The 17,539-nt window shown below is 40.9% G+C and overlaps 1 protein-coding gene across 5 annotated transcripts in view; it reads left to right on the top strand.

Moving 5' to 3' along the window:
- PKP4 (plakophilin 4) overlaps nucleotides 1-17,539 on the top strand; it is a 66,062-nt gene that overhangs the window by 26,299 nt on the left and 22,224 nt on the right. For 3 of the 5 annotated variants that reach the window (XM_059475878.1, XM_059475879.1, XM_059475877.1), the window contains exons 1-3: nucleotides 202-219; nucleotides 1,065-1,198; nucleotides 15,144-15,178. Coding sequence is in view for 1 of the 5 variants with exons in the window: in XM_059475875.1 (XP_059331858.1) it covers nucleotides 1,070-1,198; nucleotides 11,166-11,278; nucleotides 15,144-15,178 (277 nt within the window). In the remaining 4 variants the exon portion in view is untranslated. Of the gene's footprint in view, nucleotides 1-201; nucleotides 220-1,064; nucleotides 1,199-11,165; nucleotides 11,279-15,143; nucleotides 15,179-17,539 lie in introns of those variants that run through there. The other 2 variants (XM_059475875.1, XM_059475876.1) reach the window with 2 other exon arrangements.

Below are 17,539 nucleotides of genomic sequence, written 5' to 3' on the forward strand. Positions count from 1 at the left end.
GTCAGAAACGTGCAGCTCTGCAGCACAGCTGTGCACTGATCCTGTGCATTGCCCTGTGCTCATTCAGGTGCTCATGGCTGATACAGCTCCACACGGAGGGGTCTCATGGGTCCGTTCCTGGCCTCAGAGCCCATTTGCAGCCTAAGCATCTCCTCTCCCTTTGATAATGAATGGAATGGGGAAGGAATCTGTTCCTGTTTGTCTGCCTAGGAATATTGGGTGAGTTTGTTCTGAAAATCTAAAATGAAATATGGATTACTTCTAACATTAGACCTCACAAGCATGATTTTCTGAAGAAAATTAAAGCATGGTATCTGCGTAGCAGTTTTGTGAATGCCAGTTACTTGCTGTTTTCAAAGCGTTAAACACACTTTGTAACTATCTCTGTAATATTGGTTAATAGTGACTTTGATAATTGAACAAATTAATTGCTCTTTTCCGTGGATTGGAGTTCTTAGTGTGCTGCCTCTGCAATAACACAGCTTGGGATTATTGGATGCTAATCCTGTCAGTCCTTTCCACACTATCCATAGCCCGGGGCAATTGCTTTAACTTCAGCATTTTAATTTCCTCTTTTGCAAAAAGAGCATTAGAAGCATTGCTCCCATTAAGCTTTTATTACCATAATTAGTCTCTTCCATAGTTTGTTCCTGACAGCAGAGCAGTCTGCTATTATGTGTCATTCTTCTGTGCCGAAAACTGCATGTGGTAAACTCGTACCAATCCTGGGTGTGCTTAATAGTTAACACTAGTATTTTCCATGCATCTTGAATTGTGCTAGTTTTATTGACCACCACAAAACAGTATTTTTTAAAATAATCTTGAGGCATCATGCAGAGTGCTTGCTCCTGCCTAACCCTTGAGTTATGTAGGTGATTCTGGTCTCCATTTGTGAAAGTGAAACAGTCACACAACGTAGATTGAGTAATGCAAAGTTCTCTGCTAATTTAGTGAAGTTTGGAAAGCTTCTAGAAAAAAATGAATATAATTAATAATCCTTAAAACTTGGATTTTAAACATCACTGGCTGAAAATATAAACTATATTAAAATCTTGTTATTGCAGGCAAAATGCCAGCCCCTGAGCAGAGCCCAATGGTGGAGGAGGGGCTGCCGCAGACAGCACAGGAGGCTTCCACGGGCCCGGGCATGGAACCAGAGACTACTGCCACAACCATTCTAGCTTCTGTAAAGGAACAGGTATCTGCCTCGTTTTCAGCAATCCGTCAGTGCAGAGTGTGTGTGGAGTTAACTGCTGTCTCCTACTGCATTGCTGCAACAACCATGGCTGTGTGTTTCTGTAGCCTGTGACCCAGTGCCGCCATAGTCTATTTCGTGTATCGCTTTTAGAATCTGAATGTAAGGGGCTCAGTTACTGCATTAAACAGAAGCATCATTCTGGTATTCTGTATCCCTTGGAACGTCTGCACTGCTGTTATAAGTCAGACTGGAAATGCTGGTTTAGTGGCAAAGAAAGAGAAAAGCTAGTGTAGATTTGATGCAACATTAGAATCAGTCCTTGTAAGTCCTGCAAAGCCAAGTGTTCAGTGCATAAGTCCTGCGCATACAGATTGGGTATGATTAATTGTACCTTATTTTAAGATGGTCTTTAAACTCTGAGTTTGTTTTCAGTTATCAATACCAAGGCTCTAATACATTTTAAAACTGAAGCACATTTATGGGTGTGTATCTAAAGCGATAATTTCTACAGGAAAAATAAAATTGCATTTGCAATCAAATTCAGCCTTAATTTGTAAAAATCATTCAAAGTGGAAAATATAGCAGTTCTACAAGGAAACACTCCAGCTAAAGTTTTTGTTTTTTTCTTTTTTAAATTTAAGGGACACAAAGAGAGAAGGGATACTTTGGCTTTCATTGTATCATACTGAGAAATAATGATCATCTTTGTTGCCTTTATACACAAACACAAACTGTAACATCTGAACCTCAGAATAAATCTGCTTTGCTGTCTCTGTTTTGTAACTTCCTTGAAGATGAAGCACAACTTGATTCAAGATGGTAGCTCTGAATGCAAACAATATAATAGGTCTTATGTTGTCCCATATCAACATTTTTTTAAAAGGCGAGAATTAGGTTATAGCTTCTTGATATCAACAGTTTTCACACCCATAATACCATATTGTTAAAAATTTCCACAGAATGATGACATTTGAATCCTAATTTTCATGCCTAAATTAATAGTTTCAAAAGTAATTTAAGGTGACAATAGCAACCCTAAAAATTTCTAAGCAGTGTTAAAATTAGTATTTGCATTTGCAGTGTGCAGGATATCACTGCCACAGGCCCTTGCAGTGTGAGAAGTCAGCCAAGAGTTACGCATACCTTCAGTCGCCGCTCTCCAAACAACAGTTTGCCTTGTGCCATCGTAGCCTGTCACAAATGGCTTAGGACTCATTTGCCTGAAGTATGTTGGTGGTGGCTTTAAGGTGGTGCATTTTATGCTGCAGTGTGCAAGTACTGTGCTCATGGTGTGGCCAAGCTGCAGTGGCGGTGTCAGAGCTGGGCTCTGCAGGCGGGGATGCCCTGCCCAGGACAGCTCTGTGCTCCAGCTGTGCTGGATCCTACCAAGGGAGCAGGCAGGGCAGTGCTCTCGGGAACAGCTCCAGACGTGTGTGTGCCCTAAAGGCTTTTGTTAGTGTTCCTTTCCCTGCCCAAGCAATGTTTGTATCTTTTTATTAGTTGTAGAGAAAAAATTATAATGGAATATTTCTTTCTTTTGTAAAGGAAGCTAAAACCTCTTTCTCTTTCCATTTATAAAAAGGCTATTAAATACGTTGCTATTACATAACTAAATTCTGATGAAAGCTAAAAAAAATTAAATAGTCATTTATCATCCGTGTTGCACAAAGTTCAGAATTGGAGCCTTACTGTGAAATGTACAGACACATAAAATGAGTGTGAGGGGAGGAAGATGTAAATTGTCCTTCAGTCTTGGAAGTGATAATATGAAAGAATTAAGAGCTGAACTGCTGCTTTCTGGTATTTTTTCTGTTGATAATAATTGAGGACACTGACATGTTCAACACCCTTCCTGTGTGGCAGAAAGCCCAGAACAGAATATTTTCCAGTGAAGTTCTTCACTTTATTAAGCTTGAACAGAAACTGCCACACTGTTTGCTGTTTCCGTTGGTACAGGAATTGCTGCGAGGTGCAGCAGGTCAGCGTTTGTAAAATAGAGCTGCCACACCCTGACACAAGTACTTCAGAAACACTGCAGTGGAAACACAATCCAGAAAAGCCTTTATTGTTATTTGTCAATTGGGCAAGATTTTAACTTAATAAAAACTTTTAAAATTACTACAGTAGTTCTTAGATGGATAAATGTGTTCAATTACTTCAAGCTTTCTGCCATAGGCATGAGACGATAGTTATGATTATATAAAAAGTTGCACTAATTAGCCTTTGAACCCTAAAAGCTGCTTCTAAAAACAGTTCCCATTTGTTTCCAGTTGTTTCCTTTTCCTAGGACCTCTAGTTTAAAGTAACTATTTTACCAAATTGGAGTGTGTAGTCTAAACTCTGATCAGTCTCTTGTTGAGTCAGGTGTCAGACAGCTGGGTCAATCTCATTTGGTCATGTTTTAGGAAAGGAACATTTCAATTCACTCATAGCATTATAAAATAACACAAGCGAAAGAGGTGTAACCTGTGAAGAAATTTAGATCTCGATAGCTTTGTGCTTTTCTAACAAAGCTCAAGATCTACTTTAAAGTGAATATGAGCCCAGGTGGGCAAGAAAGCCAAAGGCACCTGGCCCTTGTCAAAACTTGCGTGGCCATCAGGACTAGGGCAGTGCCCTCCCCTGTGCTGGCACTGCTGAGACATCTCCAGGTCTGGGGGCAGTTATGGGTCCCTCAATATAAGGAAGACATTGAGGGGCTGGAGTGTGTCCAGGGAAGGGAACAGGGCTGCAGAATCCCTGAGGGAGCCGGGCCGGGGCTGCAGAATCCCTGAGGGAGCCGGGCCGGGGCTGCAGAATCCCTGAGGGAGCCGGGCCGGGGCTGCAGAATCCCTGAGGGAGCCGGGCAGGGGCTGCAGAATCCCTGAGGGAGCCGGGCAGGGGCTGCAGAATCCCTGAGGGAGCCGGGCCGGGGCTGCAGAATCCCTGAGGGAGCCGGGCAGGGCTCACCTGGAGCACAGGAGGATCCCCAGGGATCTTTTCCCTCTCTGGAATTCCCTGCCAGGAGGGCACAGCCGGGGGGTCGGGCTCTGCTCGCAGGGAACAGGGACAGGAGCAGAGGGAACGGCCTCAGGCTGGCCCAGGGCAGCTCAGGGGGGGCACAGCAGGAATTTCCCCATGGAAAGGGGGTTCAGGGACTGGAGCTGCCCAGGGAGGTTTGCAGTGCCCATCCCTGGGGGTGTCCCAGCAATTCTGGAGGTGGCACTCAGGGCTGGGCACAGGGTGGGCATGGGCACAGCTGGGACTGCATGGGCTGGGAGGGCTTTTACAACCTCAGGGATTCTGTGATTCTAATAGAGGAGTTCCTTTTAGAATGCATGAGAATCCCAAGACTAATTGTAATGAAGCTGTAACATATTTTCATATTTTTGTCTTTAAGTAAATTTGATGATGGATTTTGAGTGTTTTGGGTTTTTTGTTGTTCGTTTTTTATTTTTTTTGTTTGGGGAGGGGAGTGTTTACTATGGGTTTGTTTTAGAGGAGGGCTGAGATTTTTTTTTTTTTCCCCTAAAACATGAATTTCCCTTCTAAAATGTTACAAGGCTTCCATACTGTCATGGGTAGAAGTGTCTTAGGAATTGAAGAAACAAGTTTTAAATAAAAGTAAAACATGTCTATGCTTCTGAATCCTGGGGAATCCTGAACCTGCATAGATGTTTAGTTGAGTTCTGTAGGGAATCTCTTATTCAAGTTAAAAGTAAGTTGAGTATTTTCATACTAAAATAACAATTTATTAGAAATTGTAGGGGCAGGATGGTATTTTGGGGAATGTAAGGCAGCTAATTGCCAACTTGCCAACTGCTCCTTGTAGGTTTGTGAAATCATTGCTATTTTCTGTGTTCAAGCTGGATTTGGAATGAACTGCTGCTGAATTGACAAGATTAAATGGGATCATTTGGAATTGTGGATTTCATGCTTAGCACATTATTTTTCAGTGGCTGGGCTGAGAAAAGGTCTTGCAGGAAACACTACTCATCAATGCAGTTTTCAAAAGTAACTGGAATATGCTGATTTTAATGTCTTTGCTAAGACAGAAGCACTTGCAGCAGTGGCTGTTTTTTTAGTTTGTTCTTTGGTCTAGCTGTTTGTGACACTTAGAGATGGGCAACTTTTCACCATGTCTTTAGTAAATAGGTGACAGAGTAAGAACGACTGCATATGCTTTCAGATGAAAAATACTTGGGTTTCTCTACATGTTTTTCTAGAAGTGTTGTTTGTTCAGGACTTCAGCAAAATCTTTTCCTTTTGTGTAAGTGCATTGAACTGTCTCATATAAATAGAGAATGTGCACCTTCCTTTTTTCTTCATTATTGTTTAAGTACAAATTTTTACATTATTTTTGAGATGCTTTTTATAGGGTCTGGGAGCAGGGAGCAAACCTCTATGTTTTTCAAATGGAAATGGAAGGAAGAATGCATTCTGCCAATTTTTTATTGCATGTTAAAACATCTTTTTGGCTGAGAACTATTGATATTAAGTCTTGGAGATTTCTTTACAGTTCAGATATGTAGTGCTGTACATTCAGTAGTCTGTGTAGCCATGTCACTTCATGGAGATACCTGAAAAGAGACTTACTAAATGAGCTTCCAGTAATTGGGCACAAACTTTGAAATTCTGATTTGCGTGCATCTAGTGATCAGTTAGGTGATAAATGTGTGGCAGTTCTGAATTGAAGGCAGTACTTTTTGTTGAATGGACTCCCAAGTTTGGCATAAGTGAAACAAAAATCTTGGTCAACATTTTGTGAATGGCTGGAAGAACTGGGGTTTTCTTCCAACTCTCTTAGTGTTGTGTTCAATTGCATAGGTCACTCTTACCTACTTAATCCTAGAACTTTGAGGTTTAGAGTTTGTGCTGTTTACCAGCATTTTAGTTTCGGTGAGTCAAATCTGAGATGTCAGCTTCCTGAAGGTCTTACTCTAGAATAAATTTAATGCCACTGCTGTCTCAGGTAAAATAGCTAGCTCATTTCCTTAATCAAAATTCTCTGTACTCCTTTATCCATTTGATGATCCAGAAGTTAATTTTCCTCTCTCCTTTGTACTGTTAGGCTTCAGAGGAGAAACTCCCCTTAAAAAAGAGCCTTTCTGGAGCTGTGGGGGGCTCTGACACATGCTGGAGTACTGACACCTTGTGTAGCACACTTGGTTAGATTGCCAGCCTCTCTGCTCCGCAGCGACTGAGCCCGGTGCCCAGCTGGCAGAGCAGCACCCTGGCTCAGTGCTGCCTGGGGCTGCCCGATGCTGCCACAGAGCTTCCAGAGAGGATGTGCCAGAGGCAGCCCGGGAATGCCTCCAGTGCCTTTCTTCCCTCCTGCCACTGGCAACAGTAAGCTTTTGATAAAATGCTAAAATTTTGATCTCTCATCAGCTAGAGCAGCACTAAACTGTTGTACCAGACTAGTGAACAATGCATGCATAAAAGTATTAAGGGCTTTAATGGTCTGCTGCTGTTGAATGCAGAGTAAGTGTGATCAGCCAGTAATTGTAGCTGTGTCATCTCACATCCTGTAGTCTGTGATTCTCTCTACGCTGTCCAATTTTTTATCTTTTGTCTTCTGTTTTGGAAGATACTGAGATACTGAAAGCATGCAAATGCAGTTGTGTGTGTGAGTAAACTTAGTTTTTACAGAAAATATTAAGGTTGCTCTAATATGGTTAGTTAGAAGTATAGGCTTTTTCTGCAATACATTCTGGTTGAGAATTTAAATATTGGGTCACTACAGTATGACATCCATTTTGGAAAATACAGTATTCAGTGTGGGTTTAAGTAGTCAGTTGCTTGATCTAGCTCTGAATTATGGTAGGTAGGAACAGAGAAATTTGCAGAGATGAGTGCAAGAGGTTAATATAAAGGAAGGTATAAATCAGCTTCTGTTTTGTTTGTCCTCTTCTTTGTTCCACATTTGTATCATGAAAAGATCCAAAATATAATAGCCTTTTCTGTAGCACTCTGTGAACTTTCACAGGTGATGGAAGTTGTGCAGCTCTGCACTGTGTTTACAGTTGAGTAGGAAATAGTAAACACAAGGTAAAAATATTCTTCTCAAATGCAGGCTAGGCTTTCTTAGATGAGTAACTTGAGCTATTGAAAGAGGCTCAGCTCAATTGTTCAACAGACAACACTTTTGTGATTAGAAAACATTTCATAGTTCAGCTTACAATTACCTTCATAATGTTTTGTAGGCAGTGACATTTGGCATTTGAAGCAAGGTAGCATATCCCAGTGTTACTGCAACTGGGAGTGCCAGCCCACCCTAGCTCAGTCTCCTGCTACAGCAGCCACTGAGAGCGGCCCAAGTCAAGAAGCTGCAAGAGATGCCTTTGTTTATTGCAGGCATTGTCTCCCTCTGATGTCCAGCTGCCCAGTCTGGGTCTGGCTAGCCAGGCATGAACCATTCAAAAGGGATCTGTGACTTCTCTTCATTGCTTGTGCAATTGCTACTGATTCTTGCAGAGCTGTCAGTAGAAAACCTTTCGCTAGCCACCTGGACCACTGTTGTTTAAAATTGTTTTTCCAGAGGTCCTCAAATCACAACAGGGTGGGAAGGAAGTAATTTTTATTTTTCAGTGTGGTGAATGTAGATTCCTTATTCTCATCTATGTTACTGAGGGATAAAAGTTCCCTGTTAACATAAATGAAAAAGGTGAATCTATAACATGTATCATGATAGCATGCAGATAGAAGGCACAGAATTGCCCCCAAACCCTCTTTCATTATCCAATGCCTGTAACAGGAGAATGGCAGTCTTCATGGTCAGTTGTGCTAACAGCATTCCCATCACTTACTTGTTTTCAAATGTTTGCTGGCAAGAGGCCAGCACAGTGGTGGTTGCTGTCCCTTGCCCTGGAGCCAGCAGCCTCTCAGAGACACTGAGCTTTTACATAGGAAGACGATTCAGCTGCTGAGATGGGTGTAGCTGGCCTTGCCTTGCAGTGAAATGTCATCCCAAGTGAGATTCCTGCTGGGCAGAGCTCACCAAGGAAGAGAAGTTGGTCACCGGGAGTGAACACTACAACAACACCAGCACAGGGTTTGGCCCTCCTCTGAAGAAAGCTGCAGCCTCCAAAAGGAGATTAGACAGCTCTATAATGTTGTGGGCTCTGGTTTTCACTCACGCAGCCTGTCTGCCTTCAGTTGGTACAGCTGCTTTCCAAAGCGAGCTGCTTTCTTGCCCCATGTGTGTGCGCTTCCTGATCCGGAGCTGAAATTGTGCTTAAGGCTTTTATTGTAGTTTCCCATTAAGAATTATGACCTGTGGCTTTGCAGTGGAATTTTAGGTTATGAACATAAAACCTGCAGTTTGTTAAGGTGATTAAGTAGTTGCTGCTAAAGAGGTTTATAGAATTACAGGTTGCTTTTTTCCCCCTCAATGTTTGTTTGAATAATTTTGAATAAAAGTAGTTCTGGCTGAGCCAGTGTAGTGTGTCTAAGAAGGTTTGTTTGCTCCTTGGGATGCAGTATGGCAGTGTGTTCTGTTATTTTATGTCTGATTTTACTATCTGCTTGCCACATAGATGTTCTGCTGCAAATGCTGATAAGCTTTTTAAGAGTTGTATTTGAGTCCTGCAATGCCATTTTGTCAGTAGCCAGTGCCGTAGGAGTCAGTGTGTTGTGATTGGTGCCCAGGGGCAGAGCTCTGTGCAGGGAGCATCCTGTTCAAGAAGTGAGCTCTCCCAGTGCTCCCAGAGAACCTGGAGAGAGAAACAAATTCCAATAGATTCCTGCCAGAACTGGTGTGCTGCCTGATAGATACCCATTGTGGGGGTATGTCCAGTCTGCACTCAGAGTGGTATAAAATTTCATTATAAGGAGACATAAACTAGAAAGGTGATTAATTTAGAGCTGGTTAGGAATTAATTTTCTATAATAATAATATGATTTAAGGTAAAAGAAAAATGTTTTAAAGCATGAGGTATTCCAGCTGTAAAAAGATGGTAGCTCTAAAACTATCCATCTTGTGTATTTATGCAGGTATTTAAGACAAGCACCTGCTGCAGATCTCAAATTTAAGAAGGTGCATACACAAATCAGCACTCATGGTTTCAAAGTTTGTAAACTGCTGCTTCATTGGACTCCCAGGCTGGGCATGCCAGAATATAACCAGACTAGAAAATAGAGCTGGATTTTTTTTTTTCTTGCTATACTCGCACTTGCAAAAGCACATTGGATCTTCCTAAGCATCAGCGTGATTTAAAACTGGCAGGTGAATTGCAGGCCTTTTACCCCTCTGCTGTTCAGTGCACTGTGCAGTTTGTGGCTTTCTGGTCACCGCCAAGATAAGGTGAGGAGCAATGTAAATAGACAGCTGATGGTGTTGTTCCCAACTCAGCAGTGCAAGTGTCTCTGAAGTAGCCAAATGGGGCTTGGTGGCTTTTTCTCCTCATCTTTTTCTGATAGAATACAAGCGAGTTTTGGTTTTAAATGTAGTTCAAATATTGCTGTGTTGTCCACTTACATCATTCAGCTCTTCTACTCTCAAGAAGAATAGAAGTATAGTTCTTCTGTTTTAACTGCCTTTGAATGTTGTAGTGGGGGGGGGGGGGGGGGAAAGGGATTTTTATTAAATGGGTGATTTATTACTTGAAACGTTATACAGCAAAATGTTTTCTAGAATAATGTGTTCATTAATGCCTCTATCTGTAATGGAAAGGGAAATTAATAGCGATTGGTTGAATGGAAGCAATTAATGGCTAGCATGTTTAATTTTATTCATCTAATTAAAAGATCAGTAAATAACAACAGGTTCAGATTTGCAGTTTGCATCCATGACATTGCTGTCTAAATATTGGTTTAATAGTGAGGAACAGGAAACATGTCCTGGATGCAAACCCACTTTTTCTGGCCAAAATTGGGGATGTTAAGGTGTTTATTCAGTTTGGTTAAGGAGTTATCAGGAATGTGCGGACGTGTCCATAATTGCATGTATACTCTGGAAGGGCAGGAGTGGAGAGTGGCTGGTGAAAGGGAAGTGGTTCCACCCCATTCCATGGGGTGTGAAGGAGCAGTTTGCAGGAGCTGATATCCCTGGCTCCGAACAGCTGCTGGGCAGAACCATAACGAGTCACTCACGGGAGAATCCCCACCAGGCATTTGGGCTTTCACATCAAACGAGTGCTCTGTGCTGCATTGACCTCTCTATAAGACTTGCTTGGTGCTTCATCTGATTACTAAATATTGGTGTTCGTCTATTTTTAGATGTTTTATCTAAACTTCAGAGGGTTTACAGTATCAGTTTGAAAAATAATGCAATTGCTCAATAGAACCCTTTTCTCTGGTCAATAAAAGATGACTGAGGAGAAAAACGCCCTCAATATCCTTTGATGTGACATAGTCTGGATTTCAGAGAGCTTCAGAAAATGGTTCCAGATTTCAGTTACACCCGTCCTGTGCAGCACTGGTATTTCCACATCACCCTTGCAGTGTTGCATTCCAAAAGCCTCTTAAAAAGGCTGAAGAAGTTTGGTACCCTTGACCAAGAAATATAGAAAAGCTGAACTCAGAAAAGGTGAAATAGCACATCTCTCTACACTCAGCCAGTTTGAAGTTATAAATCTTCAGGTTTCCAACTACAGTCAGAATGTAGGATAACTTAGGGTTTGAAGGCTTGTGATTGGAAAGGTTAGGATATTTTCTGGTTTCCTTGTTTATAGATTAAGTTGAAGACTGACTTTATAGGCACTGTTTTTTGTTAGACTGTGGTAATGTAAGAAGACACAAAAAATTTAATTGTAGGAGTAATAAAACCCAAGAATGCTTAAACATGTTTTTCTTTCTGTAACAGGTGATAAATCAATATTTGCATGAATCACTGATTTAAAGACCCATTTAATTTCCACTTTTGTAGTTTATTCACCTAAGAAAGAGTCAAAACACACAACTGTGATGAATCAGTGATTGTTTTGCAGTTAATCCACACCCATTTTTTAACATCAAGAATGCTTTTCTTTTTATTTTGAAATTTCAGGAGCTTCAATTTCAAAGACTTACCAGAGAACTGGAAGTGGAAAGGCAAATTGTGGCTAATCAGCTAGAGAGATGTAGGCTTGGAGCAGAGTCACCAAGTATCGCCAGCACAAGGTACAGGTCCTGATGACTTTACTTTCATTTGTCCCAGGAATTAAAGGCTTTTTAGTGGTGCTTATGTCCTCTATACATATATTTTCACTGATAGCTATTCGCCTCTATTAATATCTGAAGGATTGAAAAAATGCAGATTTGCTGTAAAGAGTTATGGGACAGTTTCAAGAGGCCTCTGTAAGGATTACAGTGTATTCCAGACGCTTTCTGAATTCACACCTGGAGAATTAGTGGTTTCCAGGGTCACCTGGAAACAGCCAGCAATCCCAGGACTACCTGTTTTTGGTGGCAGTGCTGGTTAATTTGTTTTGGGGGGGAGCATAGGATTGCTTAGGTTCCTGGTACGGGGGCTGGCAGAGTGGGTAGAAGAATCAGTTATATTGGTGAATTCAAGAAGATAGCTGTTAGAAAAGTTAAAGACTTGAAAATTACCTCACTTACTTAAAATATTTGTGAAAATGTCTGCTTACCTGTCTCAACAAGAAAAGCAAAATACTGGGTTTTGTGGTTTCCAGTGGCTTGTAAGGGGTAATATAAGTTTATGGAGTTTAGTGCATGGCATTTATTAGAGAAATCCCCTATAGTAAGAATTTAGAGTTACACTAAGTTTTCCATATAGCGCATGTAGTTGTAACTGTGTTGTTGGTGTAGGTACCCAAAATGGAAGCTAAAGGCCAAGCAAAGCAGCCCAGGCAGTGTGCAGGGGCACGGGAGTGTGGCTGGCAGCGCCGTGGGCAGCGTGCCAGGAGCAGCCCTTTGCTGCTGCCGCCTCACAGCACAGATGTATTCCAACCGGGGGGCGTACCACGCAGGGAGCTGAAATACTGCACAAATATGTGTCAAGTACATACATTTTTAACACAATTATATTTTTAGCTTTTTACAGCTTTTCACCATTTTATAAATATTTAATAAATAGCACTTAATTTTTTCATCTGTTGCCTTTTTTTGATGACAGCAGCAGTATAGCCAAGCAGGAAGGTAGGCGATGGAAATCACTGCTTTTCTCTCAAGTGGTGCTGTTTAAATCAGAAATACTTTTCACCTTACGAAGTACTTGCAGAGATAATAAGCTTAAACTGTTTCATGTCATGCAAAACCTGCAAGAGATGCACTGGGAATTGACCTCTCCAATCTAGGAACTGAAGATCATAATTGTGTTTACATAATTTTTTAAAAAATAGCACACTGCTTAACAAAATGAGAAATCTTAAGAAATCTGCAATTTCCCTAAGTGTCAGTGTTGTTTCTGAAGGCCTGTTGTGCTGTGCACAGGTGTGGGCTGAGACCTGTCTGGGACCTCCACCAGCCCCTTCTGCCTTAGCAGACTGGCAGAGCCACTTCACTGAGAGAGATGCTGGCCCCTGTTCTAACCTGGAAATTCAGAGCTGGAAAGTGTTTGCAAGCTACCACATGAAAATGTAAAGCAGTGCTGGTGATCCTTAGTGTGTTTTGTTTCTAAATGTTTTCATGCAAAACCTTTTCCATTTATTGTATTTTTACTTTTTCCAGATTTGCAGCCGGTTCAATTTTGTATCTAAGATTGCTTTGAACTAAAGCAGTGAAATGGCAAGGAAAAGGTGTGAAATTAAGAAAGGGGCAAAACCAACAAACAAACAACAAAAAATCAAATTAGTCAAAACCTCAAACAAAAAAACCCAAACAAAGCAATCCAAATCCTTAAAAATACAAGTGAGGAAAAACATCAAAAGGGTAAAAAAAAAAAAAAAAAAGGCATAAATGGATTTCAGCACATTTTGTATGCATTCTCCATCTCCAGTTACCAAATATTTGTGTGACTGTCATATTTGTCTCTATCTTCTCTAATTGTAAACTGAACGTCATACCAAGCTGTTATGATATTTCTGATAGAGGACAATTTCTGCATTTCTACTCTACTAACCTAATTCTTTTTCAAGGATAGTAGTGGGCTAAATTAACGTTTTCCACAGTTCATTTTGCCACATGTGGGCTCTCTTTGGATCTGTTACATGCTGCTGCCAGGAAGAGACAGCATTGTGACTAATTCCAGCAACAGCTCAGCAAGGGCCCTGCAGTGTGTCACCACAGAGGCTTTTAAACACCAGGACGAAGTGCACTGGAGTTACTGCTCAAAACTGACAGATTTGCTGCTTTCTAAATATTGCTTCTGCTAGGTGACAAAATCAGGTGCTGATATCAGTAGGTGGTGTATGCTAGACTTGTTCCAAAATCATTTAATAAGAGTCAAGTTAAATGCTTAAGCAGTTGAAGTGTCAATGAAGCAGCTTTCCTCCTGTGACCCATGGTCAGAGCAGCCTTTTTCATTCCTACGTTCTGTACCTGTAGAGGAAATTCAGGTAGTCAGGTATGCTGGGCAGGGATGTGCTCTGGGTTACAACCTTGTGTGTGTGACAATAAAGCATATGTGTGTATTCAGCATATGTGTGCATTACCATTGCCAGCAACACAGAGCCATGTTGCCCCAGTGTAAGGAATTGAGTTTCCAAAAAGTCTCAAGAGCAGAGCAAAAGGGCAAGAGTGGAAAACTTGGCATTCAGGTAGCATGAGAATTCTGGGGCCAGAGGTTGACTTTCAGATGCCTGTAGTCTGCATTGGAATTCTCCTTTTACTTGAAGTCTCATTGTAACTCTAGTTGTGTTTGTGCTAGCATGTGTCTTTAGCACTGTTTTGTACGAATATTTTGTTTCCAAAAAGGTTCCTAAATGGTTGTTTCGTTTTGCAAAAGAAGTATCTCATGCTGTTCATGTGGCCGAGCTAGTTTTTTGTAATCGGTAGCTGTAGTAGAAAGAAGTAAAATTAAAGGTCATTTAGAAATTGCTACATCTTACCCAAAATCACAGTCTCATGCTGATATTTAGACACAATCAAATGTGATGGACTTGCCTGTTTTTCCTTTGAAAAGCTTTTCATTTGGAAAACAGTAGCTTGTAATCACTGCGAAAATGATGTATTATTCAAAGTTTGATATTTTATATTTAGAGTGAGGAAATACATTTTCCCATAAAAATATTTAGACTAATGTTAGTAACACATGAATGAATTCTGCATTTGCCTGCATCAGTACTACTGTGAGCACAGGAAAGCACATGTCTCAGTGGAAGGACAAAAGGGTGAAGATAGTTTGATTAAAAAATCAGTACTGGAAAAATGCAGGAGAAGGTTTGGTTTTACACTGATATCAGACACCTGCTTGGTCTGTGCAGTAGTTGGCTCTGAAGGCATCTTGCTAACCTGGACAGTGTGGCATCTGTCACCTCCTCACTCTCAGAGCTGTAGCTGTGTGTGTCAGCTGGTTTGACTTGTTCTGTACAAAGGATCAGAAATCTCTCTGGAAAACTGGAAACTGAAAAAATGGTGAAAAAAGGAACAGAAACAAACCTACAGTTTTGAACTGCTCTGCATGTAGAAACCAGCTGCCCTCGAGTAGTGATCCCCAGAGCTCCTTTGCTGTGCCTGCTGCTGTGTGAGCAGAGCGGTGCTGGCGGCGCACAGGTGTGCGCGCTGGGTGTGCAGTGCTGCTGGTGGCACGCACTGCTGTGGGCTGTCACTGACAGCACGACACCTTAAACAGCAGCTCGTGTCGCAGGTTGTCCTCTCGCCTGTCCTGCTGCAGACAGGTTGCACTGCCTGCTGCTGTGGTGTACAGGAAGTTACAGTGAATAATTCCCACAGACTAATAGAAAATTGAACTCGGTAACCAGTGGTTTGGTTGTCAGGTATAAAGCACTGAAGAATGGTGTTTACATGAACTATTTTTTAAGTTTTATCTGCTGGGGGGGTTTTGTAAAGGTTTCTATGATTAATTAAAAATAAAAACTAACCACATGGTTCATTTGTGTGATATTTTTTTTTCTTTCTGCAGCTCTACTGAGAAGTCATTTCCTTGGAGATCCTCAGGTATTATCTTTTATGTACAATTTGCTTTAAGCCCAAGTAGATTTATTTTCTTGGCATTCATAGCTTGTTTTGACACAAATGGAACATTAAGCAGCAATGCTACATATCTTTTCCAAGTGTATTTTCTAAAGTATGACATTACTGTTTTCTTTGTCTCGTATGGGACACATGTTGTCTATGTTACTGTAAAGGGTGCTTGAGCTTATAGGTAGTTGCAAGTACTTTTCTTGTATCTTTATGTGCCTTTGCATTTCTTTGTGAGCTGTGACTCTAACATAATAACACAAAGCTTATCATGTATTGGGTCTTCCTTGCAATTAACTAAAATTTACTTGTGAGTCTTCCCCTTGGCAGGTAAGGAGCATGAAAAAATACTGCATGTTTTAAGCTTGAAAACTGTTTTGTTTTTTTGGTGGGGTTTTTTTTTTTTTTTGCAGATGTTCTTACTTAACTGACAAAATCTCTAATAAGTGGAGATTTTTCTGAGAGTGCTTTTTCTACTTTTGTATCTTGAGATAGTGTGAACTTTCTTTCCAAAATAAGCATTTTCTTGTAGTGCTACATCTGCTCCTGGTTATAGTGGGGGAGAGGGTAGGACTGTATCTTCAAGGTGGCATTCCCTGGTCTGTTGGAATAATCCCTTCTGGCTCTGACAGGTTGTGTGCATCAGGTGGTGTTTGACACTGTGGAGCCGCTCTCTGAACCCCATGGGCTCTGGAGGGATGGGGGCACGTGCAGGAGCCACTGCAGGACAGGCACAGACAGGGGCTCCTGCAGGTCGCTTGTTGTGCTGCGTCACCCTGTGCTCCTGTCATTGCCCCAGTGCAGCCCCGGTGCAGCTGGCATTGCGGGGTGAGAGTTGCATGAGCCCAGTTCTGCAGAGCCTTCCTGTCCCACTCATGCAGGGTGCTGTGTGGCTGCTGCACAGGCACCCTGCCTGCTGCTGCTGCTGCTCAATCAAGCATATTCATAATTACCATCATTGGCATTACTTTATATGCCATTCCTGGTTTTTGTTTTATTTGGAGATTATGCCCTTAAACTTGTGCATAATTGTATATTCATGGTTTCTGTTGCTGCAGCTGAGGTGAGGCACATGTTAGCTTTTTTCCTTTATTTTAAAGCTAATCAACAGCCTACTTGCACCACCATTTAACTTCTGCTAGTCATGGTGGTGCTTTTCAGGTATTCTTTCAGCAGTGGTTTTAAAAAAAAATCAAATTTGTTTTTTCAAGTAACTGAGAAACAAGTCTTACATATTTTTTCAATGTGAGTGTTGGATTTGTGGGTTTTGTTTGTTGGCAATTTTTAAAATCACATTGTTTCCCCTTGCTCTATAATGTCCCAATGATATTTCACAGCTGGTACAGATTCCTACTGAGAGCTCTCAGGTGTTGTTTTACTTACATATTTCAGCCAGTTCCATTCCACTGCTTCATTTCCTCTTCTGATTTTCCCATAACTTACTCACTTTTCTCTTTGACCTTCTATTAGTCTTTCTCTCTTTTTCTCTTTTTCTCTTTTTCTTTCTCTCTTTCTCTCTTTCTCTCTTTCTCTCTTTCTCTCTTTCTTTCTCTCTTCCTCTCTTTCTTTCTCTCTTTCTCTCTTTCTCTCTTTCCCTCTTTCTCTCTTTCTTTCCTTCTTTCATCCAGCTCATGTTTTTATTTTGTTCTTCAATTCTTCTTTCACATTTGTGTATTTTTTTTAGAAATGTGCATCTCCCTACTAAGCAGTTGCTTGAGATATGGCCAAAAATTCTACTTCTGTTTCAATGCTCTATGTGTTAATGCAAACCTAGATTTGTATTTCACATGTCTCTATATTCAAAGTAGACATTCCTGAAGTAATTGCTCAGAAGTGGGCATGTTGGAAAAAATCCCTATTTCTTGCTTAGAAGTTCCTGATCTACATTTCATTTCCTGTTTACATTTATGCTATGCTTATGGTTTGATTATAAGTTTTTATTCCCCAATTCACCATGAATCTTTGTTTTGTGGAAGTGTCACTAGTTGCTTTATGAACTGTAATCTGAAAATACTGAAGATAAAGATGTATTAAACCACTGCCTTAAATCACCTTTTCTGTGACTGTAGGTAGTAGTTTATGTCAAAAGCATCAGTGGATGATAAGATGTGACTGTAGCTGTAATTGCTTTCTGCATCAGTGGAATTATACAGAATTTTTCACAGAAATATAAAGTGATGTTGTTTTGAAGATGCTTATAAATAGAATATTAGATCAGCCATTTATAAGAAGGGTACTATTTTATTCAGGACATTCCTCCTGTTTTATGGTAGTGGAGTCAGATAGAAAGACAATTCATTTAATTGTGCATTCTTGCCTTTGTTAAACAGCCTAAAC

Source organism: Ammospiza nelsoni, chromosome 7 (assembly GCF_027579445.1).
Source record: "Ammospiza nelsoni isolate bAmmNel1 chromosome 7, bAmmNel1.pri, whole genome shotgun sequence".
Taxonomy (NCBI): domain Eukaryota; kingdom Metazoa; phylum Chordata; class Aves; order Passeriformes; family Passerellidae; genus Ammospiza; species Ammospiza nelsoni.